Raw genomic sequence first — 24,386 nt, forward strand, 5'->3', positions numbered from 1 at the left:
ACATCTTAAATGAGACCTGATGAGTTTTCATTGCATGTGGCAAAGCAGGAGCAGAGATGCACCAAGGAATCTTTCCAGGACTGATTTATGGATTATGTGGTGACTGACTGGTCCGAGTCAAGCTAACACTTTTCTATGTGCAAATCAATCGTAGCTGTTTGCAGGAACCAGAGGATGTAGAGAGATGCATAAAGCTGATTAATACTAGACAGCATGTTGAGAAATGTCTGCAGTTCATTCAGGTTGTAAGACGGTGAGAGAGAGCAAGACAAAGGAATCCTGAACGTGATTCAGCCACGTTTGGCTAAATTAAACCAATTTTTGAATGAATTGCACTTAGATAAATTGCACTGTTTGGCTAAAAACTTAGCATAACTTAGCTAATTATGCTAAACCTGGCTAAATTACGTTAAGTTTGGCTGAAATTCGCTTACCTAAATTGCTATGCTAAGTGTAGATGAATTACATCTTGCTAAATTATGCCAAGTTTGGTTAAATCACATTTAGGAAGCCAGAATGTAATTTTGCCAAGTTTGTGTTTCATCCTTTCCTCTTTATCTCTCAGGAGTTAAGATAAGGCAATACATTCTCTAGTGAATATACAAGAGAATGCTAAAAAAGTTAGCTTTGCCAACTGTGCTAACCCCAAACATAAGATGGTAAATGCGATTTAAAATGGAAATGTTATTATAGTGTCTTTGTTTTAAAAGAAATAATTGCTCTTAAACACAAAGTATGACATAATTTCTTCTAACAAAAACACAAAAGAGTCCTGGTATTTGAGGCAGCAGCGAACAGCTAAATCAGCAAATACTTGAGTCCAATCTTGATACTGCAAACACCAAATATAACTTAATGTGTGTTAATATGCGCAGTGGAAACCGTTTTAGGACCAACAGGAGTTAGCATCTACAGTCTTCAAGTACAGCCAATCAGCATCAAGGAAAACAAGAGCTGCTCCTGGATTGGCTGCTTTGCAAGCGCTAGCAAATAGCAAGTCAAGTAGCATTGCATCAAGGTATTTCAGCTTTCTTTTAGAAATTGTGAGTAGGCAGATTTTCCACTAATAAATTAGGGCAACATTCCACAGAAAAACCCACAAACAGGCAGATAAAACGTGATCCGTTTGGGCTAAAATCAAGAAAATCTGAGTAAGTCACAGGTGTACAAAAAACCCCGCAGATCAGAAATCGATCTTACAGTTCTGATGGTGAATCACCACATTTAGTAAAAATGCTTCCAGGAGCCGACGTGTAACACTGGTTGTGGTTTAATTTGTTGAACTGGAGTTTGAGCCAGGCAGCCAGACTTCGTTCTCCCCCCGTTTCTAAATTACAACATGCGATTCTGAAATGTCTGCAAAACCAGCTGCTTTCTACGACTTCCGTTCAACAAAACTAAAAGTATCAACAGATTTGATACAGTCGAAATATAAAAATAGATATTTATAGATATGTGTATTTCCTTACAATAATCAGACTTGGATGTCATGGGGCTATAAATAAAAAAAAAATTCACATTTGAAATAAAAACATTAGCAAAAAGAAAATATTGAAATCAGCCCCACAAAATTCAGTTATCAAAAAAATAAAAGTGCATCTGATTGAAAATTATCCTAAATTGAGGATTATCGGTCAACGACATCTGGGCCAGACATGCAATTTAGACAAAAATAAACAATTTTTATTTAAGGCTTTTTAGTTTCTAAAAAACTATAAGTATATTTTTGTTCTTTATTTTGGCACTTGGTCAGATAGTAAATACTGGAGAGATTATAAATAAAAATGGCTTTTTGTGAAATATGTTGAAATTTTAATCTGCAGACAAACTAACTGCTGAAAAACTGAACATATTTAATCTATGTTTAAATTATTATGTCTGATACAGTAGGATAAAAAAAATCTTAAAAGTTTTGAAACTTTAAAACAGGGTCTCATTTATAGTGAATACTACTAGATGTAAAACATGTGTGATGACATCACCCGTAACTATGGGAACCAAAGGAGCGAATTCGTTGGTGGGAAAAAATTCCATATAATAAAAACAAAAATTGGCTACAATGCAAAATATCAAGTTTGACAGTGGGCCAAACTAAAAAACACAAATATGATTAAGTTAGAAAAAATTAATTTGGAGTTAATTAGATTTAATAAAACTGATGGTCGGTGTGAACTGAGACAGCCACTGTAAATAGAAAAAAAATTTTATTCACGCCAAAGAATTTTAGAAATTTTCTGGGTTTAATAACTCGAAAATTTGCTATAAAAAAACTCTGAAATTTTGAGATTAATTGCAGAAATTTTATAGAGAAAACCCCCCTAAAATTGTCAAGTTTTTTTCTAGCAAATTTCTGAAATTAATCTAAACATTTCAGAATTTTTTCTAGCAAATTTTTGACTTTTCAAACTCAAATTTCTGATTTTTTTCTAGCAAATTTCTGAGTTTTATTCATTACTCATGTTTTTTTTATATCTGCCTTTGAACTTATGAGGGCTGAATAGTAAAACTAAATCAGGAAGAGCTTAAACATTTTTAAAAGTGTGCAAACTTTGTTTTTTTTTTCACCTTTATTAAATTTTCTAACAAATTTATGTCAATATCTGTTTTTAAGCTGAATTATCCAGGAGATGCATCACATTAAAGGTTGAAACCTTTATATAATAAAAACCACAGCACTAAACAGATGTAGCGAGCTCCACTGTATATTCGCTACATTTCAAAATTAAGTGCTTTTCTAAAATAAAAATAAAAAACTTTTTAAATTTTATTTTTAAGCCTCAACTTTAAGGCATCATTTTCTGAAATTACTCTTATTAGGTAAAAAAGTGAAGAATACTTTTAAAAATAAATATTTGGTTGAAATCGATGTTGAAGTTGCAACTTTTTAAAGAAAAAACAGCTTTAAGTGATGCAACAATTTGAGGGCTTATAAAGGGTTAAGGTCTACAGAAATGTAATATTAATAATAATAATAATAATAATAATTCATAGAATTAATAACTGGTCCCACTAGCTTCGGTGCATGACACCTTATTCAGAACATTAGCAAAAAGAGCTTAGTGGATTTAATACCTTAATGTGTTTTGATCTGCAGAGGCTGAAATCAGGAAAGTAGCTTAAAGAATCGTCTGCATGTTTCTGTTTTTGTAGAAAAGCTCTTTGGCATAGTTAAAGTTCATGCATTTTTTAACTCATAACTGCAAAAGAAATGAATGTAAACATGAACCGTGACTTGATAATGCTTCCTCTGAAGTGAGTTTTGTGTTGGGTTAAGCAGCATGGTGGGTAAATATTTGTTGCCCCCTTGTGGAAACTCCTGGTACAGCAGCGCTGGAACCGAGAGCACCGATTTTCACGTTTAGGAGTTCCTCCGTGTGAAGACTGGGTCTCCTTTTGAAGCATATGATGGTGTGTAATAACGGTGTGATGCCCTGTGAGGCGCAGTCAGTCTTACTCAGCACTGGATCTGGGAGAACGGATGCCTCAGCAGCTCCTCGGCGCTCGGCCGGTGTTTGGCCTCCACGAAGATGCACCGGATGAAATCCCGGGCCTGGTCCGAGGCGCGCGGCGGGAGCAGCGGATTGGTCGGCTGCGTGGCGATCTTAAATATCGCCGCCATGGCTTCAAATTCGGCCCACGGCGGCTTTTGTGTGAGCATCTCAACCACAGTGCAGCCGAGGCTCCTGGAGGAAAAACATTTGTATGGCTGAACAAGCTGTAACAAGGATCGCACGTTTCATCGAAATGCCACAAAAACATAACGACGTTATGAAGGAATGCTGATGGGCCTGTGGGGAGAAAACCGAATCTCTAATGACTTGTTTGACTGGCAATCAGCGGATCAAACTGCAGAACAGCAAACTATTCATACCTGTATGATAATTAATATATCCCAGCATAAGGTATATTTAACAGCTGCATAGCTGTGTTCGTACCACCGTTTCAGAAACTTAACTGGGTCTCTGTGTGCGTTTTTACAGTGTGATGATGTCACTCTGCTTTGGAGAGAAACCACACTGAACGTCTTACCAGACGTCAGCTTTCCTGCCGTATCCCTCGCCGCTGATCACTTCGGGACTCATCCAGTAGGGGGTGCCGGTCACAGAGCGGATGCCGGTTCCAGACATGCAGATCGTCTGCAGCCTCTTGCTGGCTCCAAAGTCTCCCAGCTTCACATTTCCCGCTGAATCCCGCAGGATGTTGGCTCCTGGCAGCAACAGTTTATTAAATCAGACCCATTTCTGACTGATGCAAAACTGAAATCTGTGTTTGATGTCTACCTACCTTTGATGTCTCTGTGCACGATCATGTTACTGTGCAGGTAGGACATGCCCTCCAGAATCTGTCTTGTATATTTGCGGGTAACGTTTTCTGTCAGGGCCCCATAAGCCTTCAGCTGATCTTTGACTGAACCCTAAAGGAGAAGAAAACATTGTTTAAAGACACCGTCTACTAATTCACTGAACATGGACACAAAAATCATTGACCAGTTAAAATAATTTTTAATAGCAGTGCAGAAGAAATGTCAGCATATCTTCACCACTTGGCATTTTGTCACATTTCAACCACATTTTTGACACTTTACTGGGATTATTACAAACTTTTGAAAACCGGTTTCCTCTTTAATATTAATAAGCAGCAGTTATTAGCCACAATTAACCAAAAGGCTAGGTTCACTAAACACTAATCTGCTAAACAAGAATCTTAGCTCTGCTAGGGCTAAACCGCTAAACACAAAGAAATTAGGGTCCGATATTGCTAAACTGCAAAAGACAAAAAGTAAGCACAAGTTCATGTTACATTTATAAAAACATGAAAAAAACACTAAGCTGATACAGATGTTAAATTATAAAAGTTAACATTAAACCGCTAAGACATAAAAGATTTAGCAGGAGCTAATGCTAAACCTCTAAACAGATCAAATGTTAGCAAAAGGTAGCACTAAACAAATAAAAATGTAAAAAAATTAGCAGAAGCTAATGCTAAACCTCTAAACACGTAAATAAGTAGCAGACGTTGATGTTAAACGGCAAACCTAACATTGTTTTAATTCAAAGTATATGTTGTAAATTCTGAATCGCTGTTATACTTTGGCTTACAGATTTTTATTACAATGTGACTTAACACTGACATTAAATTTTAATTTCAAGCTGCAAAATGAATGGTTGCTTCTGACCCCAATGTAAACTTCGATTTATTTACCCCCAGGACTCACCCCGGGCATGTACTCCATGAAGATGGTGAGAGTTTTCTCGTTGTGGTCCCTCAGACAGCCGTAGTACTGGACGATGCGCTCGTGATGCAGATTTTTTAGAAGCTGGATTTCACACTCCAACGCACTAACTTCCTGCAGGAAAAACAAAAATTCCACATTACCAATTAGAAAGACACTTTCAATTTAAGAATAAAAGTTTATTGGATAGACCCAAAGACCTGGAATGGAAGAGGGAAGCTAAAATATCTCGGATCCCAACCAAACGCTTCGACAGAGAGCCGACAGCAGAGTTTTCCTGTGTTTACCTCTGAGAATGAGGCCACAGCAGAGACAGAGGACAGAAAGGGAAGTCAGAGACACACAAAGTAATCTCAAACTCCCAACACACAGCCCCGTTTGGAGTAACGACTGATTTGGATCTGCAGAGAGCCGGGCGGAGGGGGCGGGAGTGTGAAAGGGTCACTGGAGGTCAAGGCAGTCCTGACCCTCTGCTGCTATAATACTCAGAACCTCGAGGATATAGGAAGTGACAGTGCATGTTTTCTTTTCAGCAAACAGGAAAAGACATTAAAATAAGGAAGAAGGGGGAGATAATCTCCACCATGGATTCCGCTTGTTCAGTTTGTGCTGTGCTATTCTTAATTAGGAGATAAAATAAAGTCACAGCCTTTAGCTTAAATTGAATTAAATTGTCAGTCGCCTGACTTTAGCAGTTATCTCACCTTGCTGGTTTCAGGACTTTCAGGATCAAACTGGACTTGCTTGGCGGCCAGTTCTCTGCCAGTGTCCACATCGTAGCAGAGGTAGACCTGACCAAACGCACCCTGGCCTAAAAGCTTCCCGCGACGCCACGTCACCGGGGCGCTGGGCGCTGAGAGGACATAAAATACAAACATTCATTCTGCCATCAACATTTACACAGATTCTTCAATTAGGACGCATTTTTCCCCCTTTCAAGGTGACCCATTGCGCTTTGGATAGGTGTCTGTAAGGGGTGTTCAAAGTGTGGCGCAGGGGCCATTTGTGGCACTTGGACAGAGTTTTTGCAGTCCAAAAAGGCAGTTAAAGATGATACAAACTTAGCACATTCAGCACAGGTGGTTAGGGAGACTTTTTTCTTACAATGGAAAATGGTAAGTATGATCTGAAGTATCTGATTAATCGATTAATCGTCAGAATAACTGATCTCTAAAATAATCACTAGCTGCAGCTATATAATATGAGAAAACAAAAATGTGTAACAAGTTAAACTTAAATGAGGTTGATTACATCATTGTCATTCTGTCAGTAAAAGTAAGATTAAGATTAAAATCCAAACCAGAGGATATTTCATCAGTACTTACACTTGTGGGCGACAGAGCGATCGTGTGGACGCAGCCGGCCTTGCGTGTCGATCTGCTGCCAGCTGCCCAGACTCTCCTCACTGCCGTTCAGCGATCGCCTCGAGGGAACCAAAGTAAACAGGTTTCCCTGGGGACGACGAATGCGCGGAAATGTTCGACGACCTGGAGGAAGCGACAGAAAACAGTCGATAATGTTAAAATAAAGAGAGAAACGTCTTATCTAGTCGCTGATGGATGTGACTAGCAATATTTGTCATACCTTCACTGTGGTCTTTGCAATGTAGGGAGACATGATACCTACGAGGATAGGTGCCTCCCTTCCCTGCTACTTTGTCATACACGTGATTCTCCCGGTCTGAAAACAGACAAAAATTCACAGATCATCTAACCACTTTCAAAAATCCATTTTTCTAACAGGGTATTGTAACACCCTGTTAGAAGATGGAGGGGTGCTGGTGCCTACCTCCAGCTAACGTTCCAGGCAAGAGGCGGGGTTCACCCTGGACAGGTCGCCAGTCTATCCAGGGCAACACAGAAACAAGCAGGACAAACAACCATGCACACACACACTCACACCTAGGAGAATTTAGAGAAACCAATTAACCTGACAATCATGTTTTTGGACTGTGGGAGAAGCAGGAGTACCCAGAGAGAACCCACACATGCAAACTCCGTGCAGAAAGACCCCAGGACCTTGCTGCAAGGCAACAGCTCTACCAACTGCACCAGTGTGCAGCCCCACTTTCAAAAATAAAAGGGTAAAATCTCTGTTTATGTTAGAATTGGCCTCAATGCAAAAACACAAAATCGTACCCAGTATTTTTGGCCAGTTTCTAGTATAAATATGTTATGTAGTAATATGTAGTGTTAAAATAAGATCAAACTAAGTAAAAAAAAAAAAAAGGGAAAATGTTATGTTATAAGTGAAGTAACCTGCCAATAGAACTAGAACTGGGTTGCTAGGTAACAGGCTGGGCGTGGTTGGGGTTGCTAGGTAACAGCGCCAGTGGAACTAGTACTTCTTAAACAATATTAAGGAAGTATTGATTTAAAACAAGCTCTTATTTCTTGCTGAACAGTTACATGCAAGTTATTTTTGTTTTATTTCAAGTGTACTAAGATATTTACATCAAGACAATCAAGACAAAAATACTTGAGATTTTGTGTTTTTGCAGTGCTCCTTCTGATCTCTGTTGCAGCAGGTTAAAATCAGGGTTGGGCAGGGTTGGGTAGTTGAGTAACATTTTGGAGAAAACTACATTTAGGGGTATTTTTACTACACTGTACTTGGCAAATTTACTTCAGTAATTGTATTATGAAGTAATGTTAACTTTAGTGTTTAATGATGGATTTGAATTGTTAATTTTCCAAGCTGAAATGATAGAACAACTTACAACTTCACTGATTTACAAAACTTGAATTTAACACACAAGGGTCAAAATTATAGAGATGCAAATATAACCATAGTTGGGTAGTAACTAGTTACATTTAGTTACATTTACTTGAGTAACTTCTTGGATAAAAATTTATATTCAAGGGTATTTTTACTGTACATTTCAATTTACTTGAGTAATTATTTTTTTAAATCAAGCTATATTTATTGAACAAACACTGTATTCCACAACAATAACAGTGTTAACAGCTTTGTTTTGGGGTTTTTTTTGCCTGATTTTGCCATTTGTTGTAATAAATTATGTTATTTATAGGAATTATTTTCATTTTGATCCTTAAAAACACCAACGTTTCCACATAACTTCATATTTTGGTCCAGTCATATTTTTACATTGAGTAAAAATATGTTGAAGTAGTGCTACTCTTACTTGTGTGTAATTTTTTGTGCACTCTTCCAGAAAAACTCCATGTCGTCTCTCACCTGAGACTTCTTGCCGGTTATCTGGGTAACTCTTGGCTCTGTGCATGCGTGACTTTCTCAGTGAAGGGCTGCAGAAGAATGAAAGGTTTTGCAAAAATAAACTAGCAAATTTTAAGACTATAATCATAATAAAATCAGTCAATAATTGTGGAAATGTACTAGAAAAATAAATAAAATTAGATGGAGCATGGCTGAGGTAAGATTTTGAATTAATAGGCAGTTTGTTTATTACCTTTCTGAGTTGCTGTCCAGGGACTGACAGCTGCCAGAAACTGAATTTTCTGCGCTGCTCCAAGGATCCAGCACCTGTTCAGACCAAAACAAAAACCCATATGAACACAGATTGAGAGTTTTTGCAGTTCTACAAAATATATCTAGTGCTGTCTCACTTTTTAACTTCACTATGAAAGTTTTAGAGCTGACGATTAATCACTTAATCACAAAAAATTGGCACTCTGTATAGATTTTTCATTTAGCTACTTAAGTTGTTTTTATACAATATTAGAAATGCCTCAAATGATACAAATAAACAATTAAATTCCTTTTTTAAACAAGAAACGAAACATTTTATTTAGCATTTCTTTATTCAATTTGAAGCTAAATCTGTACCACTTCAGGAGTTTTTATCTTTAGTGCAATTACTAAGGTCAGTTGCAATAATCAATAATTCTCAAGATAAATTAAAACAAGCTCAATCATTTTTATTTGCACAATTTATTGGGTTTTTTTCTCTTCTCTTTCTACCAAAAATTGGATAATAAAGGTTTTCAGTCTGGTGTTTTGGTCTAATTTTGTTTTTGAAGGATAATTTTGCTTACAGAGACTTCATAATTCATTTTGTCATTTCTGTTATTTTTTGTTTTATTATTTATTTTGGATATTTAAAGTGTCTTCCAGATCCAGTGCTAAATGTTCATTAGAATTTTAAGCTTATTGATATTTAAGAACGTGTTCTTGAATTATTAGTATGCATTATTTTACTTGAAAATGGTCTCAAACAACAATATTGTCGTTAATCACAATAACTTCCGGAACAATTTATTATCCAGCAGAATTACTCTTATTACTTATATTATTTTAGTAATATGTGAATTTTTTTCCTTTTCTTGTAATATTTCTCTTTTTCTTTTCATCAACTTATTTTATTATCATTTTTGTACAGCATTTTGGTGCAGTTTTAAACCTGTTTTTAAAGTGCTATATAAGTAAAAAGGGATATTGATTACTGCTCTAAATACGTTATTTTTGCAGCAACCAGCTTTTTTTAGTGCATAGTCCAATTAATAATTAATAAATTAACTGTTCAGCCCTAGAAAGTTTAAATATATACAATTATTACTATACTCTGCATGGACAGACTTTGAATTGCACACTGCTGATGCAACAGAAAGGCAAAAAGCCCCTCCTGTTTTCTCTTAGGCAAGTTTATTCTTGTGAAGTAATGCAATTTAGAAACAAAAAGTTATTTTTCTCACATTGCCAAGTCCTGCTCTAATGAGAAAACCCATTTAAGACTGTTTATGTTAGAGTGGAGCAGAGCATGTGGATCCTGTCTCTGCATGCGTTTCTTTCTTAAACATGGAGGAGATGACTCACGCATTGGTCGCTGGTTTCTGGGATGAACTCCCCCTCGCTGTTGATGCTGGTGTAGGAACCCTGGCGGGCGATCCTCTGCTGGCGCTCAGGCACATATCCAGGAGGCGGCGAACTTCGACCCGTGTTCTGAGAACCTTTAATTACACACACGCACATAAAAAAATGCAACATTTAGTAATATGTTCAACATAAACTTGATTGTCATCTCTGTTTCACTTTGTATTTATAGCCCAGGGCTACAGGAAGTAATTGTTTTCCAGTAAGGAGTATAAATATAAAAATGATGTGAACTCATCCATTATTCCCCGACGTATTTAATTTATTTGCACATTTTTCTAACATGTATGTGACCATTTTCCAGCTGTCATGAAGACAACATCCATACCCATTACCTGAGCAACAAAAGTTACTCTAATGAGATCTCAGATGAAAATTAGACGTACCGAACGAGATTAACATAAAGATGGAGCAAATCTTTCAAAATGCATCTGGATTACTTAATAAGTCCTAAAACGATAACTTTTAGATAGGTCTGAAACAATTAATCAGATTAATCGTCAACTAATTCAGTAATTAATTAATCGTTAAAAAGACATTACAAACTGAAAAAAGGCCTTAATGCATCTTAAAAGATGTATGCAGTTTGCACATCTGGATTACTTAAAATCCTAACTTTTAGATGGGGCTGAAATAATCAATCATGATTAATCGTCAACTATTTTAGTAATTGATTAATCCTCATCTGGAGAATAAAGACTCAAAATAGGCCATTTGCTGAAAAACCATCATACTCAGAACAGTTTGTAAGCCAAATCTGGTCAAAAGTATATTTATACATTTAAGATAAAAACATCTTTGTCTTTAAATGTTTTATCCTAAACTCCTCAAGTGGCACTTTAGTTTCACTCAGTTCAAACTCACAAAGAATGTTATGTTATAGCATTTCAGGCAAAATAAATTATAATTAAAATTAATTTTATTTGTTAATTTGCATCTTTTAATATATTTAAAATGTTTTATAAAAATAAGTTTAAGTGGTTAAAAAACAAATCTGTAAAAAGTGCCAATTTTTTTATACGATTAATCGTAAAAATAATCACTTGCTAAGCTAATCGTTGGCTGCAATCCTTCTTTTAGACACTGTTCCTTTGCAGCATAGTGTTAATCAGACCCAACACTTGTTCTTACGATTTCTTGTTTCTTATATACAGTATACACAACAGGTACAAGAAAAATTTTGAAAATTAGTTAAAAAACAGCTAAAGAAGTACTTTTAAAAAACCTGGAGAATTACTAATGAAGGCCAGTTCAAAAGATTACAAGAAGGTCTGATTTCTCAGAAGAACAACAATAAACAGAGGTAGTTTAATCCATGTAAACAGGCGATTCTTTAAAACGCTACAAATTAAGTTTTCTCCTCTGAAGTTCAAAGCCCTAAGAAGAACATGCAGCAGATTTGCCTCCATATACACAATACTTTAAGCTTTCATAGCTGCTGCTATAAAGTCAAGCTGTAAAGCCCTTCTGCTACTCAGGATAAAAAGAAACCGCCAAACCGGACCGCTTGCCAATGAAGTAAAAGCACTCTCCAATCTTATTGGCTGCAATCCAGCAGCCAACATCCAGTTATGGTGAAAAGGAAAAGGAAGAGGATGCAACGCAAGAAAGGGAAGCAGAAAAAAAAAAGAAGTCAGAAGAAACGAAAGCACCCAGCTACCTGTTTGCAAATACAGGCCCCTTGCATGTTATTGTTTACATCTGGAAATTTTGTGCATGTGCACAGCACTGGAGGGCAAAAAGTTGATTCTTTTACTGTGCATGTAAAAGAATCACCTGCTCTGCTGACGTTAGCTAAAAAAACCCTGGAGATGTAGATACTGTTTTAGTGCAAAGCACCACAGAAAAACAGTTGAACAACTCAAACCCACGTTTTTCTCACTTTGTGTCGGCTAATCTGCACGCAGTTGCCATAGCAACTGATAACAATGCCATTATGTATCAGGTTTACACACCAAAACACAGGGAGACATTTTCCACAGACAGAACAGAACATTCAGTCCGTTATAGTTTTATGTTTTTAGGCTTGATGTTTATTTTGCGATTATTAATAACTGATCGGTGTGGTAGATTAGCTAGCTACCGCTGCTATTGGCTAATCTAAGACTGTGGTGGTAGATTAGCTAATTGAAATATTTGCTCTACTGATGATCTGTCTGTGAGTCGCCTTTCTTTCATTTTGGAACTGAACCGAAACACAGAATTCTGCAGCACATCTACATGTTAAGGTTGTCAAAGTCAAGCTAGCATAACTGACCTCAATTTTTTTTTCTTAATTAAAACCTTTTCCTAATCTTTTATCTAGTTGTAGTAGTGTTGATAATTAGTAGCAAAGCCCTGTGTCCCTTTTTCTTTTAGACATATCATGTACATTGAAGATTTTGTGCAATAAATTGATAACTGAACAGCTAAACCAATGCTAGTCATTGAGGCAGCTTTTTGTTGTCCAGTAGGGAGATGGAGGATGCAAAAGAAAAGCTGATTTGTGATCCGTTTACCTGTTGACAGGTGGCGCCCTCTGGGTTCAGAGGGCTGATACGCCGTACTGACGTCTCCAGTGGAGTGGGAGGCCTTGATCCTCACCTGCTTACACGGTACATGATGAGAGTTGGAGGAGGCCTGCAGTTGCGAGGAGGAGAGACGAAATGTTTTAACCAATGTTCTTAAAACGCAATGGAACAATTGGTTTATGCGTGGAAGCATGTCGGTGTTGCGTAAAAATAATCAGGAAGCTTTGGGTCTTACGTTGCTGCACTCTTGAGAAAGAAGCATTATCCTGATGCTCTTCATGCTGGAGCTTCTGTCAAGCAGGTCGATCGCCTTGTCCAGGTCATCCTGACCTCGCAAAGGAATGGACATCTGTTTGGAGACGATCAAGAAAACAAGCAGACAAAGCAGGAGCAATGGTTTTAAAATGCTTGAATGTGAAGTTAACCTATTAGGTCAGATTAAAAATACATTAAACTTACCTCATTGTTCATATAATGGAGCTCTAGCTGCTGGCCGAAGACGCTCTTCACCTTTTCCTGAATCTTCTCAAACTGCACTGGCCTCCCAAACACCAAGATCCTGCAAAGAAAAGGCAAGAAATCACACAAACAGAAAGACTGTAACAGATTTATGTCAGCTGGTAGGAAAACAGCGCTCGACTTACATGCACATGTGCAAAGAAATTACTTTTTTTTTTTTCGGTGTGTGCAAATTCTTCTAAGTACACCTTAAATATTTGTGGCTTGTGTTGGCAGCCACTTGCTAACCACAGTGCTTTCCCTTCCACTCTCCAGCTCACATACCTTTCAGATTAAAGTGCTGGAGTGCTCAGTCTCATGAACTGGAACATGTGACAAGAGCAGCATGCCGACGGGAATGTGTTTACGTTCATGCTCTCCCTCTTACCAACGTATAAAAATATATTCGGCTTTCTAGATATCTGCAGAGCTGCTAATGCATAGCTACAAAACAGAAGGCAACGTAAACTCACCTTTTCTCTCCTAAGTATTCAAACTTTATCCTGACATCATCCTAAAAGAAAAAAAGAAAAATAACAGTAAGGTCAAAGAGTTCTTTTCTTTCCTTATCCACTTTCACTCTTTCCACTAATTACTAAGGTTATTGGAATGACGGACGTTTATCTTACCGTGGAAAACACAAAAGTTGTGTTTACATTTCAGGGATATATTAATTAGCCTTTCTGAAGCAGGAGCTTGGAGAGGTTATTGGTTAACCTAAATAGAAAGCAGGAGTCTGTGTCTGCTTAGGTGAACTTAGAGTGGAAGCAGACAGATAAAAAGGTAACAAACTACAACCGACAGCCTTTACAAAACTGAAATCCTTCATTACAAACATAAAAATGCAAAGTTGCACATGATTCTAAATGTTTTTAGCATAAGCATTTTTAATTAGTACAAATGGTGTTTTGTTTGTGAAAGCACATGAAAATAAACTTTGGAAATACTTCTAGAGTTTCAAGCCAGAAACTCACACCTGTACAAATAAATATGCATCAAAGCACCTTTTTCAGTGAGATATCTACTATCTTAAATGGTTAATAAAAATACTGTGCTTTAAAAATTAAATAGCTTCATAACCAAAAACAGCCACTTTGACGTGTCTCATTCAAGTTTCCATGATTTCAATGATCACTACCATCTGCATAAATGTGAACTGAGCAACCAAACTCAGCTTTCCAAAACAAAATATACATTGTTAATGTAACAATTTTTCACATGGGGTTGGATTGAACAGATTATTTCACTGAAAAAATGAAATTATCACTTGAAAGCTGTATTTTACAGAAATCCAAACTTGTTGGGTTGAAGGAGAAAGTACTTTGTAACATTCTGTTGTTAAAAGGGACCTATTATGCACAACATGTGAACATTTTTATACTTTACTTTGTGACTCTATTGTTTCTAAGAAAACAGCCCAAGCACTTTAAAAAAGGTTTTGGCAATACGTTAATTCTTTTTGATGTCTGGAAAATGAGTCGTTTCAAAAAAACCTGCCAATTGTTAAGTCACTCACCGTTACCTAGCAACCCCAACAAATTTGGGGGCGAGGGGTTACCGCTGTATGAGCTGCACAATGGCTGCTGGAGTAGTCAAGTGTTTTGTTATTGACTTATCATTCAGAAACCACTTGCTGAATTCTTGTTGGTTGTAAAGGAGGCTCCACTTCTGCTTTTCAAAGCTGTATGGCTGTGTAATTGAGCATTTGTTTGCAGCCATTTCCATGAGCGAATGTAAACATTGAGTTGGGGGGCGTGTCCAGGAGCATTTAAAGTGACAGGGACTGAACTGATCAGACTAAAATCTCATGATTGAAGACTGATTTTGTGCAAAAAATGTAATAAAAATGTTTTGTTTAGACCATCGGTCTATCCTAATCTGTTCAAGGAAGCATAATAGGCCACTTTAAAGCCTTTGATTTTGAGGATGAGTTAAATGAGTTTTTGAATCCTAACCTTCCCATAAGTTGGGAATGCTTTTAATCATCATCTGAATGGTGCCGCACCTGTCTGTTGGCCTGTGTTGATGTCTTTGGCTTGCCGCTGTCGTAGGAAAACACCGGCTGTCGTCGCGTCATCTGGAGGGCAACCAGGTCCTTCATTATAGAGTGGAGAGCCTGCCTCTCATCTGACGACAGCCCAACAAAACACACAAACAGGAATTAGAGCACATGCATAACATGGGTTCATGTACTTTACCCACAAATTCAAGCACTTTTCAAGGTAAAGCAGTGCAGCACTGCACTTTGGAGTTTAAAGCAATACAACTGAACAAAAAAAAAAGAAAAAAAGACCGTTTTAATTCACTTTTATACATAATTTATTAATGTTATTAATGATGTCTTGTGACAACATCCTTCATTCTACAGCAGGGACAACGTAAACTAAAATATGACAACATTTTATGTTTTGAAATGTTTTTTTCTCTCACCATCAATACACCTGATTGGACCATGAACAAAAAACTGTTGTTTTTAACAAGAAATTCCCTAATTTCAGTAACGTTATTTAGTATAAAAAAAAATTTAATTACACAGATAACATAGGAATAACAAAAATTCACAACATTGAAACAATCCAAACAGGTCATGTTAAGGTTAACAACCTTTCTGCTCAAATTAAATGCTTAAAAATAATCTGCGAAAACTCGCCAAGTTTTCTGGAATTTAGAAAATAATTTGGGTAATTCAACTGACCTAAAACATGATACGTTTAGTGTGATTTAACTCCAGACAGTGAGAAAAATATGCTTATTTTTACTAGGTATTTGAAAATATATGGCTTCAAATGTAAAAGTTGTCCAAATTTAGGCTTTTAATCAAACGTTAAATTGCACTTTACTAAAAATATATGCAGTTTTAATATTAGGCACTTTACACAGAAATGAAACATTTTCCAAACCTTTAAAACATTCTCACTGAAACTCAGGCACTTTCAATGATTTCAAGAAACACTAGTTAAGACGGATGTGCGTTTTCTCAAATCACTTAAAAGGTGAAATGGACATCTTGTCAGCTTTCTTAACCCATAATCCCATCTAAAACGTCTTTGACTGGGTTTTCTGAGAGACAGGGAAGGAGTGTGCTGTTTCTGATATCCATTTTTTCCCATGTTTGATCTCAGAAGAAACTCTGCCTTGGCTGTGCTCACTCACGAAGAGAAAATATTCCCCTTGTGTAGCTTGGAAAGACATCATACAGCCCCAGGGCAGCTGAGGGAACCGGACCCAGAACCCATTGCTTCACCTGAGAGTCTGGAGCTGCTGATTGCTCAGACCGGGCCGATGCTTTCTGCTGCAACTGTTTTTATCTTGTGCTGTGTCAAAACTGTGCACTGAAATGCCTGTTTAATATCAGACTCACTCATTGCGGCAGCGTTGTGCAGGCGGGGTCCACAAACCAGGGTTCAGATTGATGCCTCTGATGTGCCAGACCACCCACAGCCTGCAGGGGGAAATGCTTAGTTAGGTCAATATCATAAGATGAGTCAGGCAGGACATAACGGCATGAAAAAAAGAAGTTTAAAAAGTTAAAAGTGTGTAAATAATTACTAAACCACTTTTTATTTATGACAACCAAAGAGATAATGAGGTCTTTATGATGACAAAAAGGCTTTGAATTTTGCAGGGATGAAACCCAAGACTCCAGAAACCAAAGCAAAACATTTTTGACTGAATGAAAGTCAAGAGTGAATGAAAATGTGTCCAGCGCATACTAAAATATGCCCATGAGAAAGAACAGCAATTGGAAACGGCTGACATTCAAGCTGCACTGGCAGCGATCGCTCTGGCTCCGTTCCTATGAGAAGAATTCTTTATGAGCAGTTTTCTGCCATTTTTAAAAATCGAAACCAGGTTTGAGCAGCTCTGGTTGCATGAGCAGGAAAACCATCCCAAAGCCGTGTCATAAATCTACTGCTCAAGTTAACAGGCCAATATATTCAGCCCTGTTGATGGCACCAACAGCATAATGTACTGAAATAAAACGCACACCCTCTTTAAAATCATTAAAATTTACATTTCTGGTGCATATTGGGGTTTAAATTTGTTTAACCTCAAATGTGTAAAAAGCATACAGATTCCAAACTGCTGATTAGAAGCAGGTGACCATTTCTATAAAAACTAGAATGTGTGATCTAACATATAAATATGTCCTTGTATAATGATAGCAGAAAGTCATCCTGCCATTTAATGTGAACATTACGCGCCATTTTCTTATAAACCTGAATTTTCGCTTGTATCAAGATGGTTGACTGTCTTTCCATAACGTGCGGCTACGTTTTTCATAATATATAGATTTTTTTAAAAAGATGTTATATTTTAACATTTTTGTCACCTGTGTTAAATACTGACTAAATAAACAGGAAACTATGGTTTTCTCATATTATTAAACTTAGCCCTCAAAATCAACTGTGCTAATTGGCGTCACGTCTTTTCCTATCATGTTACTATTTTTTTATATTGTACTCAGTTTTTGTGAATTTTTATATCCTCACCTTCAGACATTTTTGAATGGGAAAAGCTGAATGAGCTTTAAACTGAAGCTGGTCGAAACAGAACCGCACAAAGTGCTTTTACATCCCACACAGAACCCAGTTGGACCGTTCCTCTTTACCGTTAAGAAATATCTCCGCCATCTTTGTTTCTGCCTCAGCGGCTCCGCTAATAAGGATGACCAGCAGCGCCCTCTACTGGACGGCAGCCAAACTACAACACCGAAAAAATTTATAAGCGGATGTTATTAGTTAATCGATTGGAACCAATTTTAATCTAATTAACTATTAATAGACAATTAACTGCAAGTCGATTGTTTGTGCCCCAAAGAAAAATATTTCTAAACAGTCTTTCTCCCATGTTTTCCAATTAGGAGATCTGGAGATCTTCCAAGGAAGAGAAATCTTTCAAATTCTCCCCTAGATTGGACTCTCAGAGAAATTCCCCAAATCCAGGAGCTCCATCTCACTAGTGCAGACCTCAGTTAGCATGTTAAATGTTAAAGTTCATGATGGGACTGCTAGAAAAATGAAGTAGACGGCTTGTTTTGAAATGGTTGCCAGGAGAAAGCCTCTTCTCTCTAAAAAGAATGTGGGGGAACAATTCGGGCTTGCAAAGTTGCATCTACATGAGCCAAAACATTTTGGATACATGAGTCAAAAGTAGAGATGCTTGGCTGTACTACACAGTGCCATGTTTGGATAAAATCAAACATAGCAAATCATCACAAACACCTGGCAACCGCAGTGGTGGAAGGACGACTATTTGGGCTTGTTTTGTGGCCACAGGAGCTGGGAACTGTGCAGTCAGTGAACGGATCACGGAGTCCTCCGTAAACCAAAGTACTCTCAAGCTAAATGTGAGAACATCTGTCCGACAAAACCGGATCATCAAAAAGACCAAAACAGGCAAACCACAGAACTGAAGTACATAGAGTGAAAATAACCTTGAGTCACTGATTCAATACAAGGCAGAAACAAACCACAAAAAAGGTCAAAAGTAGTTTAACTAAAAACTACTAGGGATGCAAACAAATAATGAGCTTACAATTAATTGCAAATTAATTGTTTATTAGATTAAAATTAGTTTCATTTTGTACTAAGAACATTGTTTGGCCTCCATCCAGAAGAGGGCAACACTGGTCATTCTTAACTGGAGCTGTTGATACAGAAACAAAGATGGAGACATCCCAGAAAGGGAAAAGAGACGAAGTCCAATCAGGGTCCATTTTGGGATGTAAAATGAACTTTATGCAGTTCTGTTTTGAAATATGAACACTTCACAGAAAGTGAACATTTACAGGCTCAAAAAGTCAAAAAAAATTTACTTTATAAGCTCAGAAAATGTCCAAGTTTATTCTATAAAATAATTTTAATTAATCTCAAAATTTGAGTTTTTTTCTCACAATTCTTTTGACTTTCCTTGTTTTCCCTTGGAAATCTATGAGTTTTGTAGCAGAAATGTGCTTCCCTCCCTGCACTACAACAATGCACCATTATAGTTCATATATTTGATTATTTTCATATTTTATTTTACTATTCAGCAACCTTTGTGAAAGCTTAATAAAGTGAGAAAAATATATTAAACAGTTTAAAACTTTATGTTATGGACAGTATTAGATGCTCTGACCTTTTGATACAAGAGAAAATTCAGGTTTTTCAGAAAATGGCCATTTATGAATTAATCCTAAATCACTCAGTAAGATTAACCAACTTCAGATTAACTCATTATCGATAACTTGCAACCACCCTAGCGACAAAGTAACAAATGCTCTGTACCCAAAGTGAGTGGCACCAGCACCTGAGGCACCTTAGTGAAGCCGCGGGATTCAGGGTAATAATCACCCACAGGAATGCTGGGTATGTCCGACTGCGGCTGGCAGAGCGTGACCGCTTTGCTTTAAAGTTTCCGCTGCTCTCATATGTGCCAAAGGAGCGGGCGGCAAAATCTATTCAACTCTTCCAATTTGGTATTTTATGCACTATGAAAGACCATGAACTTTACGAAGTGTGAGATTCTCACCGTTTTATCCGTGTCGGGTAACTTGAGGTAATGTAGAGCCATTGTCTCTTGCCTTGGCTACAGACATCAGTGAGACTGCTTCATCTTTAAAGAAAACTCCTTTGTTGTAGTCAAACAAAGCCTAGCCTCTTTGTCAAGAGCTGCCCCTCTTCTCACCCCAGTTTGAACCGATTTTAATGACCCCCCAATGTGGAATGCCGGGAATTCAATTGAGAACAAGGCTGCTTGAGTCAGCTGTGTCTGCTTTATTTTCCTTGTATTGCATTTCCAGGACTAGGAGGATTTACATGGATTTTCCTCTGCCCCGTCTCCTCTGTCTGCTTTTGAGAAATGTTTAGTCTGAGGCTGTTTTTTCCCTCCCTGTCTCGGACCTGAGATGCATCTGGCCTCATGGCTACTCAGCGAAACCCTTGGTCTCTTCAGGTCTCTATCATATTTCAGGTGCACATGTGCTTTGGTTTAGAAGACGAAACATTTTTAAATATTCCCAAGTCAATCTGGACCAAGTGTTGGCTTTGGCAACATCATTGGCTCCCATTGCTCAATGGCTAATTGAAAACCAAAACAATGTTGATTTATGAAGGGCACCATTCGGTAACTTACTATGATGGAAGTCCAAGAAACACATCAGAAATTTCATGGATAAAGTTGAGATATTTAAAGGAGTGTTATGTCAGAAAGACATAACACCAACTCAAATTTAATACTTTTTAAGATCAATAACCAAACGAATTTAAGACCTATATCCCCACAGAAATTTATAACTTTTGTCCAGTCAAGTAGAGATACATTTAAACTTAGAAATAGTAGATGCAAAAAAGCTAGCAGGCTAGCTCGCAAGGCTATGTTAGTGGTAGAGATAGCATCAGCCTTTTTTAAGTAACAACACAAACCAAAAAATTCCACCAAAAAAACCCCAAAACAAAACATAAAATATATTAGATTAATGGTCGTGACAAGACAAAATGTAAGACCTGTGGAAAAAAGAATTTACATCATTTAAGGCCTTAATTTTAGATACACTAAGACTTTCAAGCTACAGAATGTAACTTCAATCTTTTTTCTTTTTTACAACTGTCGATATGTCGTTAAAGTTTGGTATGAGATGGATAATCTGTGAAAAAAGAAATGAAGCTCCTTTGCATTCTCTCAGTACTAACTAAAAATAACCAATCAGAGACAAGAGGCGGGTCTTAGCGCTGCCAATCACCCTCTGTGTTAGAATTTCCACCAAAGATGGTGAATTAACAGTTTTCCTGTAACGTTAAGTGTGTTTCTGTGCCATTAGCACATTTAGGAGTACATGACAATGATTGACAGCACTAAGACCCTCCTCCTGGCTCTGATTGGTGTATTTTGGTAGGTTGATTTCAGACGGCAAAAGTAGCTCAGGGAGGAGGAGATTGAATTAGTCACAGATTATCTGTCTCATACGATACTGTCACAACATGGTGATAGTTTCAACAAATATTTAAAAAATAAATTTTTATAAAAGTTGCATACTGTAGCTTTAAGACACCGTGGAATGAAAGCCAAAATAAGCCATATTTGCATTTTGTACAACAGCAAATGGCAATGTGGTAGAAGATGCTTTGGTCAGATTAGAAAAGCTAACACTACATATCAACCTGAACACATTTTCACAAGGCAGTGGCAGTATTTCTCTTGAGAAACTGGTCAGAGTTTAAGGGAAGGCAGAATAAACTAAATACAGGGCAAACCTAAATAAAAACATGTTAAAGACTAAATCTCCAGTCCTCAAGTGGGACTGTCCTGCGACTTTTGGATGCTTACCTCCTCTACACACCTGAATCAAAAGACTAAATTACCTCCTTGACATTTCATTAAGTTTTGCAACAATCTGGTCAGTAACAGTGATTTAATTCAGGTGCGTTTGAGCAAGGATGCATCAAATAGACGTAAGGGTCTTGGTACTCAGGGACAGGTGTTGCAAGTCATGACAATATGCTATCAGACAGAAAATCTGTGAAAAGATTAATTTCCTCCGCCTCTTTCCTGAGCTACTATTGCAGTCTGAAGAAATGCCAATCAAAAACAACCTATCAAAGCCAGGAGGAGGGTCTTAGCGCTGCCAATCAATCTTGTGTACTCACTGCTAAATGTGCTGATGGCTAAGAAACAACTTATTGTTACAGGAAAGCTTTATTCGACAGTGCTAAGACCCTCCTCCTGGCTCTGATAGGTTGTTTCTCATGACATACAGTCACAATATAATGACTTTCAAAAAAATATATACAAATAAATATCTTTAATAAAAGTTACATGGTGCTGGTGCAACTTCTAAGACTATTTTACCATTTTGAATTTAAAATTAACTAACTGCAAAAGAAATAATACATTATTTGATGTTTTGTTGCGTAAACGTGGTTTAGTTTACCCAGAAAAGGTAGGAAAGTAAGTACACCTTATACTTCTTTTGTCAACTAGATCACGTGAACGCGTCACAACCTTACCTCACCTGGAGTCTCAGGTAACCCCTCCCGCTCGGAACCGACCCGGTCACCGGTGTCTCGGGGCGGATTTGTAGTAATTTGTCCCGGAGGTGTGGACGTCCATCAGACCAAAACACCCGGGATAAGGCGTGAGAGTGAAGGCGGCATGGAGGGGCTGGATACCCCCCTAAATAAAGGGGGTACGCCTTCTTTCACCGAAGATTAGCAACAAAAACACACTAATACAGTCTTTTATAGAGGTATTTTAAAGAAAATTTGAGCTCAAAAGACAATAATCCTATAAGGAAAACCCTACATCTAAGTGCTGCGGCTGAGGCCGCTGCAGCCTCGGATCTTTGGAAAACTTAAATTTCCAAAACATGATCGAAAGAGTCACTTTAACTCCTAATTTTTCAGGCTTTTTTTAAATATAACAAAAACTAGCAGACTATATGTAGCAGTTGCTGTGTAGCATTCATTAAATCCATTTGAGAGCTATCCAAAGGGAAAACCCGGACAGTTTCCGTGATTAAAATAGCCTGCCTTAGATTTTCCTTATTTTTTGTTCAGTATATTACTGGCTGCAGTCTTTTCGGGGCCTATGGAAAATGCACAAATGAACTAAATTCATCAAGCAACGTCATATAGTAATTACTTAAAGACTTTAAGGACAATAAAAGAAAGAACAACCGTTACTCTGTAACGCGACCTAACTGTAGGTTAGCGAATCCAAAGTGGCTTTAATCACTAAAAAAAACTTCACTAACTTTAAAAGTAAGAATGTTTAACAAGTCGTAGTTAAATCAGGTGGTGGGATAGTACGAATTTCCCGGGGTTTATGGAGGTAGAGTTAGCTAAACCGCCGCTTTTACACAACCAAAACAAACCAAAGAAACGTTCTTCAGCCGAAAACGTCAAACTTCCTGACAGCACAAAATATCTCCACCGGAACCCGCTACTACTCCTCCAACAAGTCACGGAAGCCGTTTAGCCGAGGTGGTGTCCATTGTTAACCAAAATGCCTGACTCTCGGCCGATCACACGTTTAAAAATGTTTCAGAGTTGCTCCCGGAGGAATTCCTGATTGACAAACTATCCAAATTAGCGCCGTCAAGGTGCGGGGACGCGCTGTTACTCGGTAGATAGCGTTACGCGGGGACGCGCATATTATTGGTGGGGCGGAGACGTTCTGTGACGTGCGTGAGGCGTTCAAGAGTAACGGAAAATTGAGATTTATTGAAAGTTTAAGTTTTATTTTGTGAATATTCAGATGAAACCAGACATTTAGACACAAAAAAATAAAAAGACACATTTACATACGTACTTTAGAGCCTAACCTCACTTTCTTCTTGTTTAACACCATTCAAAACAAATCAAAAGATTAACAGTGGACATGTAAAAGTTTAGTAGTTATTCAAAGGTTTGAGACCAAGAGTCTGCAACCTTTACAATAAAGAAGTAATTTATTAGAGTATCAGGGTCATTGAAATTTTTTTTTTTACTTTTTCTCAGAATTCTGAATTTAATCACATATTTCTGACTTTTGACCTCAGAAAAGTCAGAATTCTGAGAAAAATATTAAAATTCAGAAAAAAATATTGTATTCAGAGAAAAAGTCAGAAAAAAATCAAAAAAAAATTTTAGTTGCCCTAATTTTCTTCTGTACATTCTTGTCCTCAGTCCACCCAAATAAAACTGGCTTAGTGCTGCATATAATCAATGATCTCTGAAAAAAGATAACTTATAGTTTTTCTTAAGTATCTACTGTAGGAAATTTGTAGTCAATTAAAATATACAACAGCTATTTTATTGGTTTTATACAGGTTTTAGAATAAAGAAAAACATTTAGCTATTTGTTGTTATTTATATGAATTATCGTCATTTTCGTCAAAGAAAAAACACATTAGAAACCCAGGTTAAAAAAAGTCCAAGACTGAAACAAAGTTTGTTTTTATGCAAAAACAGATAAGACTGTTTCAGTTATTATTAATAAAATAAGTTTTGCATCCCATAAAACATTTATTTTTGAAGGTTGCAAGTGTTTAGAAACATAGGGTCAAAAATAAGAGTAGAGAATAAAGTGTGAATTATAAAAAAATAATAAATATCAACACTGCAAGCAGCAAAAATGTTTTTTTTGTGTGCATTTTTCTAAACACGGACACCTTAAAGCTTTTAAATACAAATTAGACTCAAGCCAACATGAATTAAATCAACACCAGCATTTATTTTTTTTCCAAAAGCATGTAAAAAAAGAAAAAAATGATTGTGTATAATGGTGGAGAGAAAAGAGAGATGCTTACATTTGAAACACAAGTATTAAAGGAA

General features: G+C 37.1%; 1 protein-coding gene across 2 annotated transcripts; it reads right to left on the reverse strand.

Moving 5' to 3' along the window:
* Window positions 1-2,397: 2,397 nt before the first annotated feature.
* Window positions 2,398-23,183, reverse strand: map3k3 (mitogen-activated protein kinase kinase kinase 3). Of its 2 annotated transcripts, none has more exons than XM_023349358.1 (17): window positions 22,085-23,183; window positions 16,454-16,534; window positions 15,098-15,219; window positions 13,566-13,606; window positions 13,054-13,153; window positions 12,830-12,943; window positions 12,583-12,703; window positions 10,028-10,161; window positions 8,664-8,737; window positions 8,432-8,499; window positions 6,818-6,913; window positions 6,559-6,720; window positions 5,938-6,086; window positions 5,216-5,347; window positions 4,285-4,414; window positions 4,030-4,207; window positions 2,398-3,683 (listed from the first exon to the last, which is right to left on the reverse strand). In XM_023349358.1, the coding sequence occupies exons 2-17, from the start codon at window positions 16,455-16,457 to the stop codon at window positions 3,455-3,457; spliced, it is 1,854 nt and encodes a 617-aa protein (XP_023205126.1). In that variant the 5' UTR covers window positions 16,458-16,534; window positions 22,085-23,183; the 3' UTR covers window positions 2,398-3,454. The 2 variants fall into 2 exon arrangements, with proteins under 2 accessions (XP_023205126.1, XP_023205125.1); XM_023349357.1 differs by having other exon boundaries at window positions 22,080-23,183.
* Between the last annotated feature and the right edge of the window lie 1,203 nt (window positions 23,184-24,386).

The sequence above is a fragment of the Xiphophorus maculatus genome, chromosome 16, assembly GCF_002775205.1.
Source record: "Xiphophorus maculatus strain JP 163 A chromosome 16, X_maculatus-5.0-male, whole genome shotgun sequence".
In the NCBI taxonomy this organism is placed as follows: Eukaryota; Metazoa; Chordata; class Actinopteri; order Cyprinodontiformes; family Poeciliidae; genus Xiphophorus; species Xiphophorus maculatus.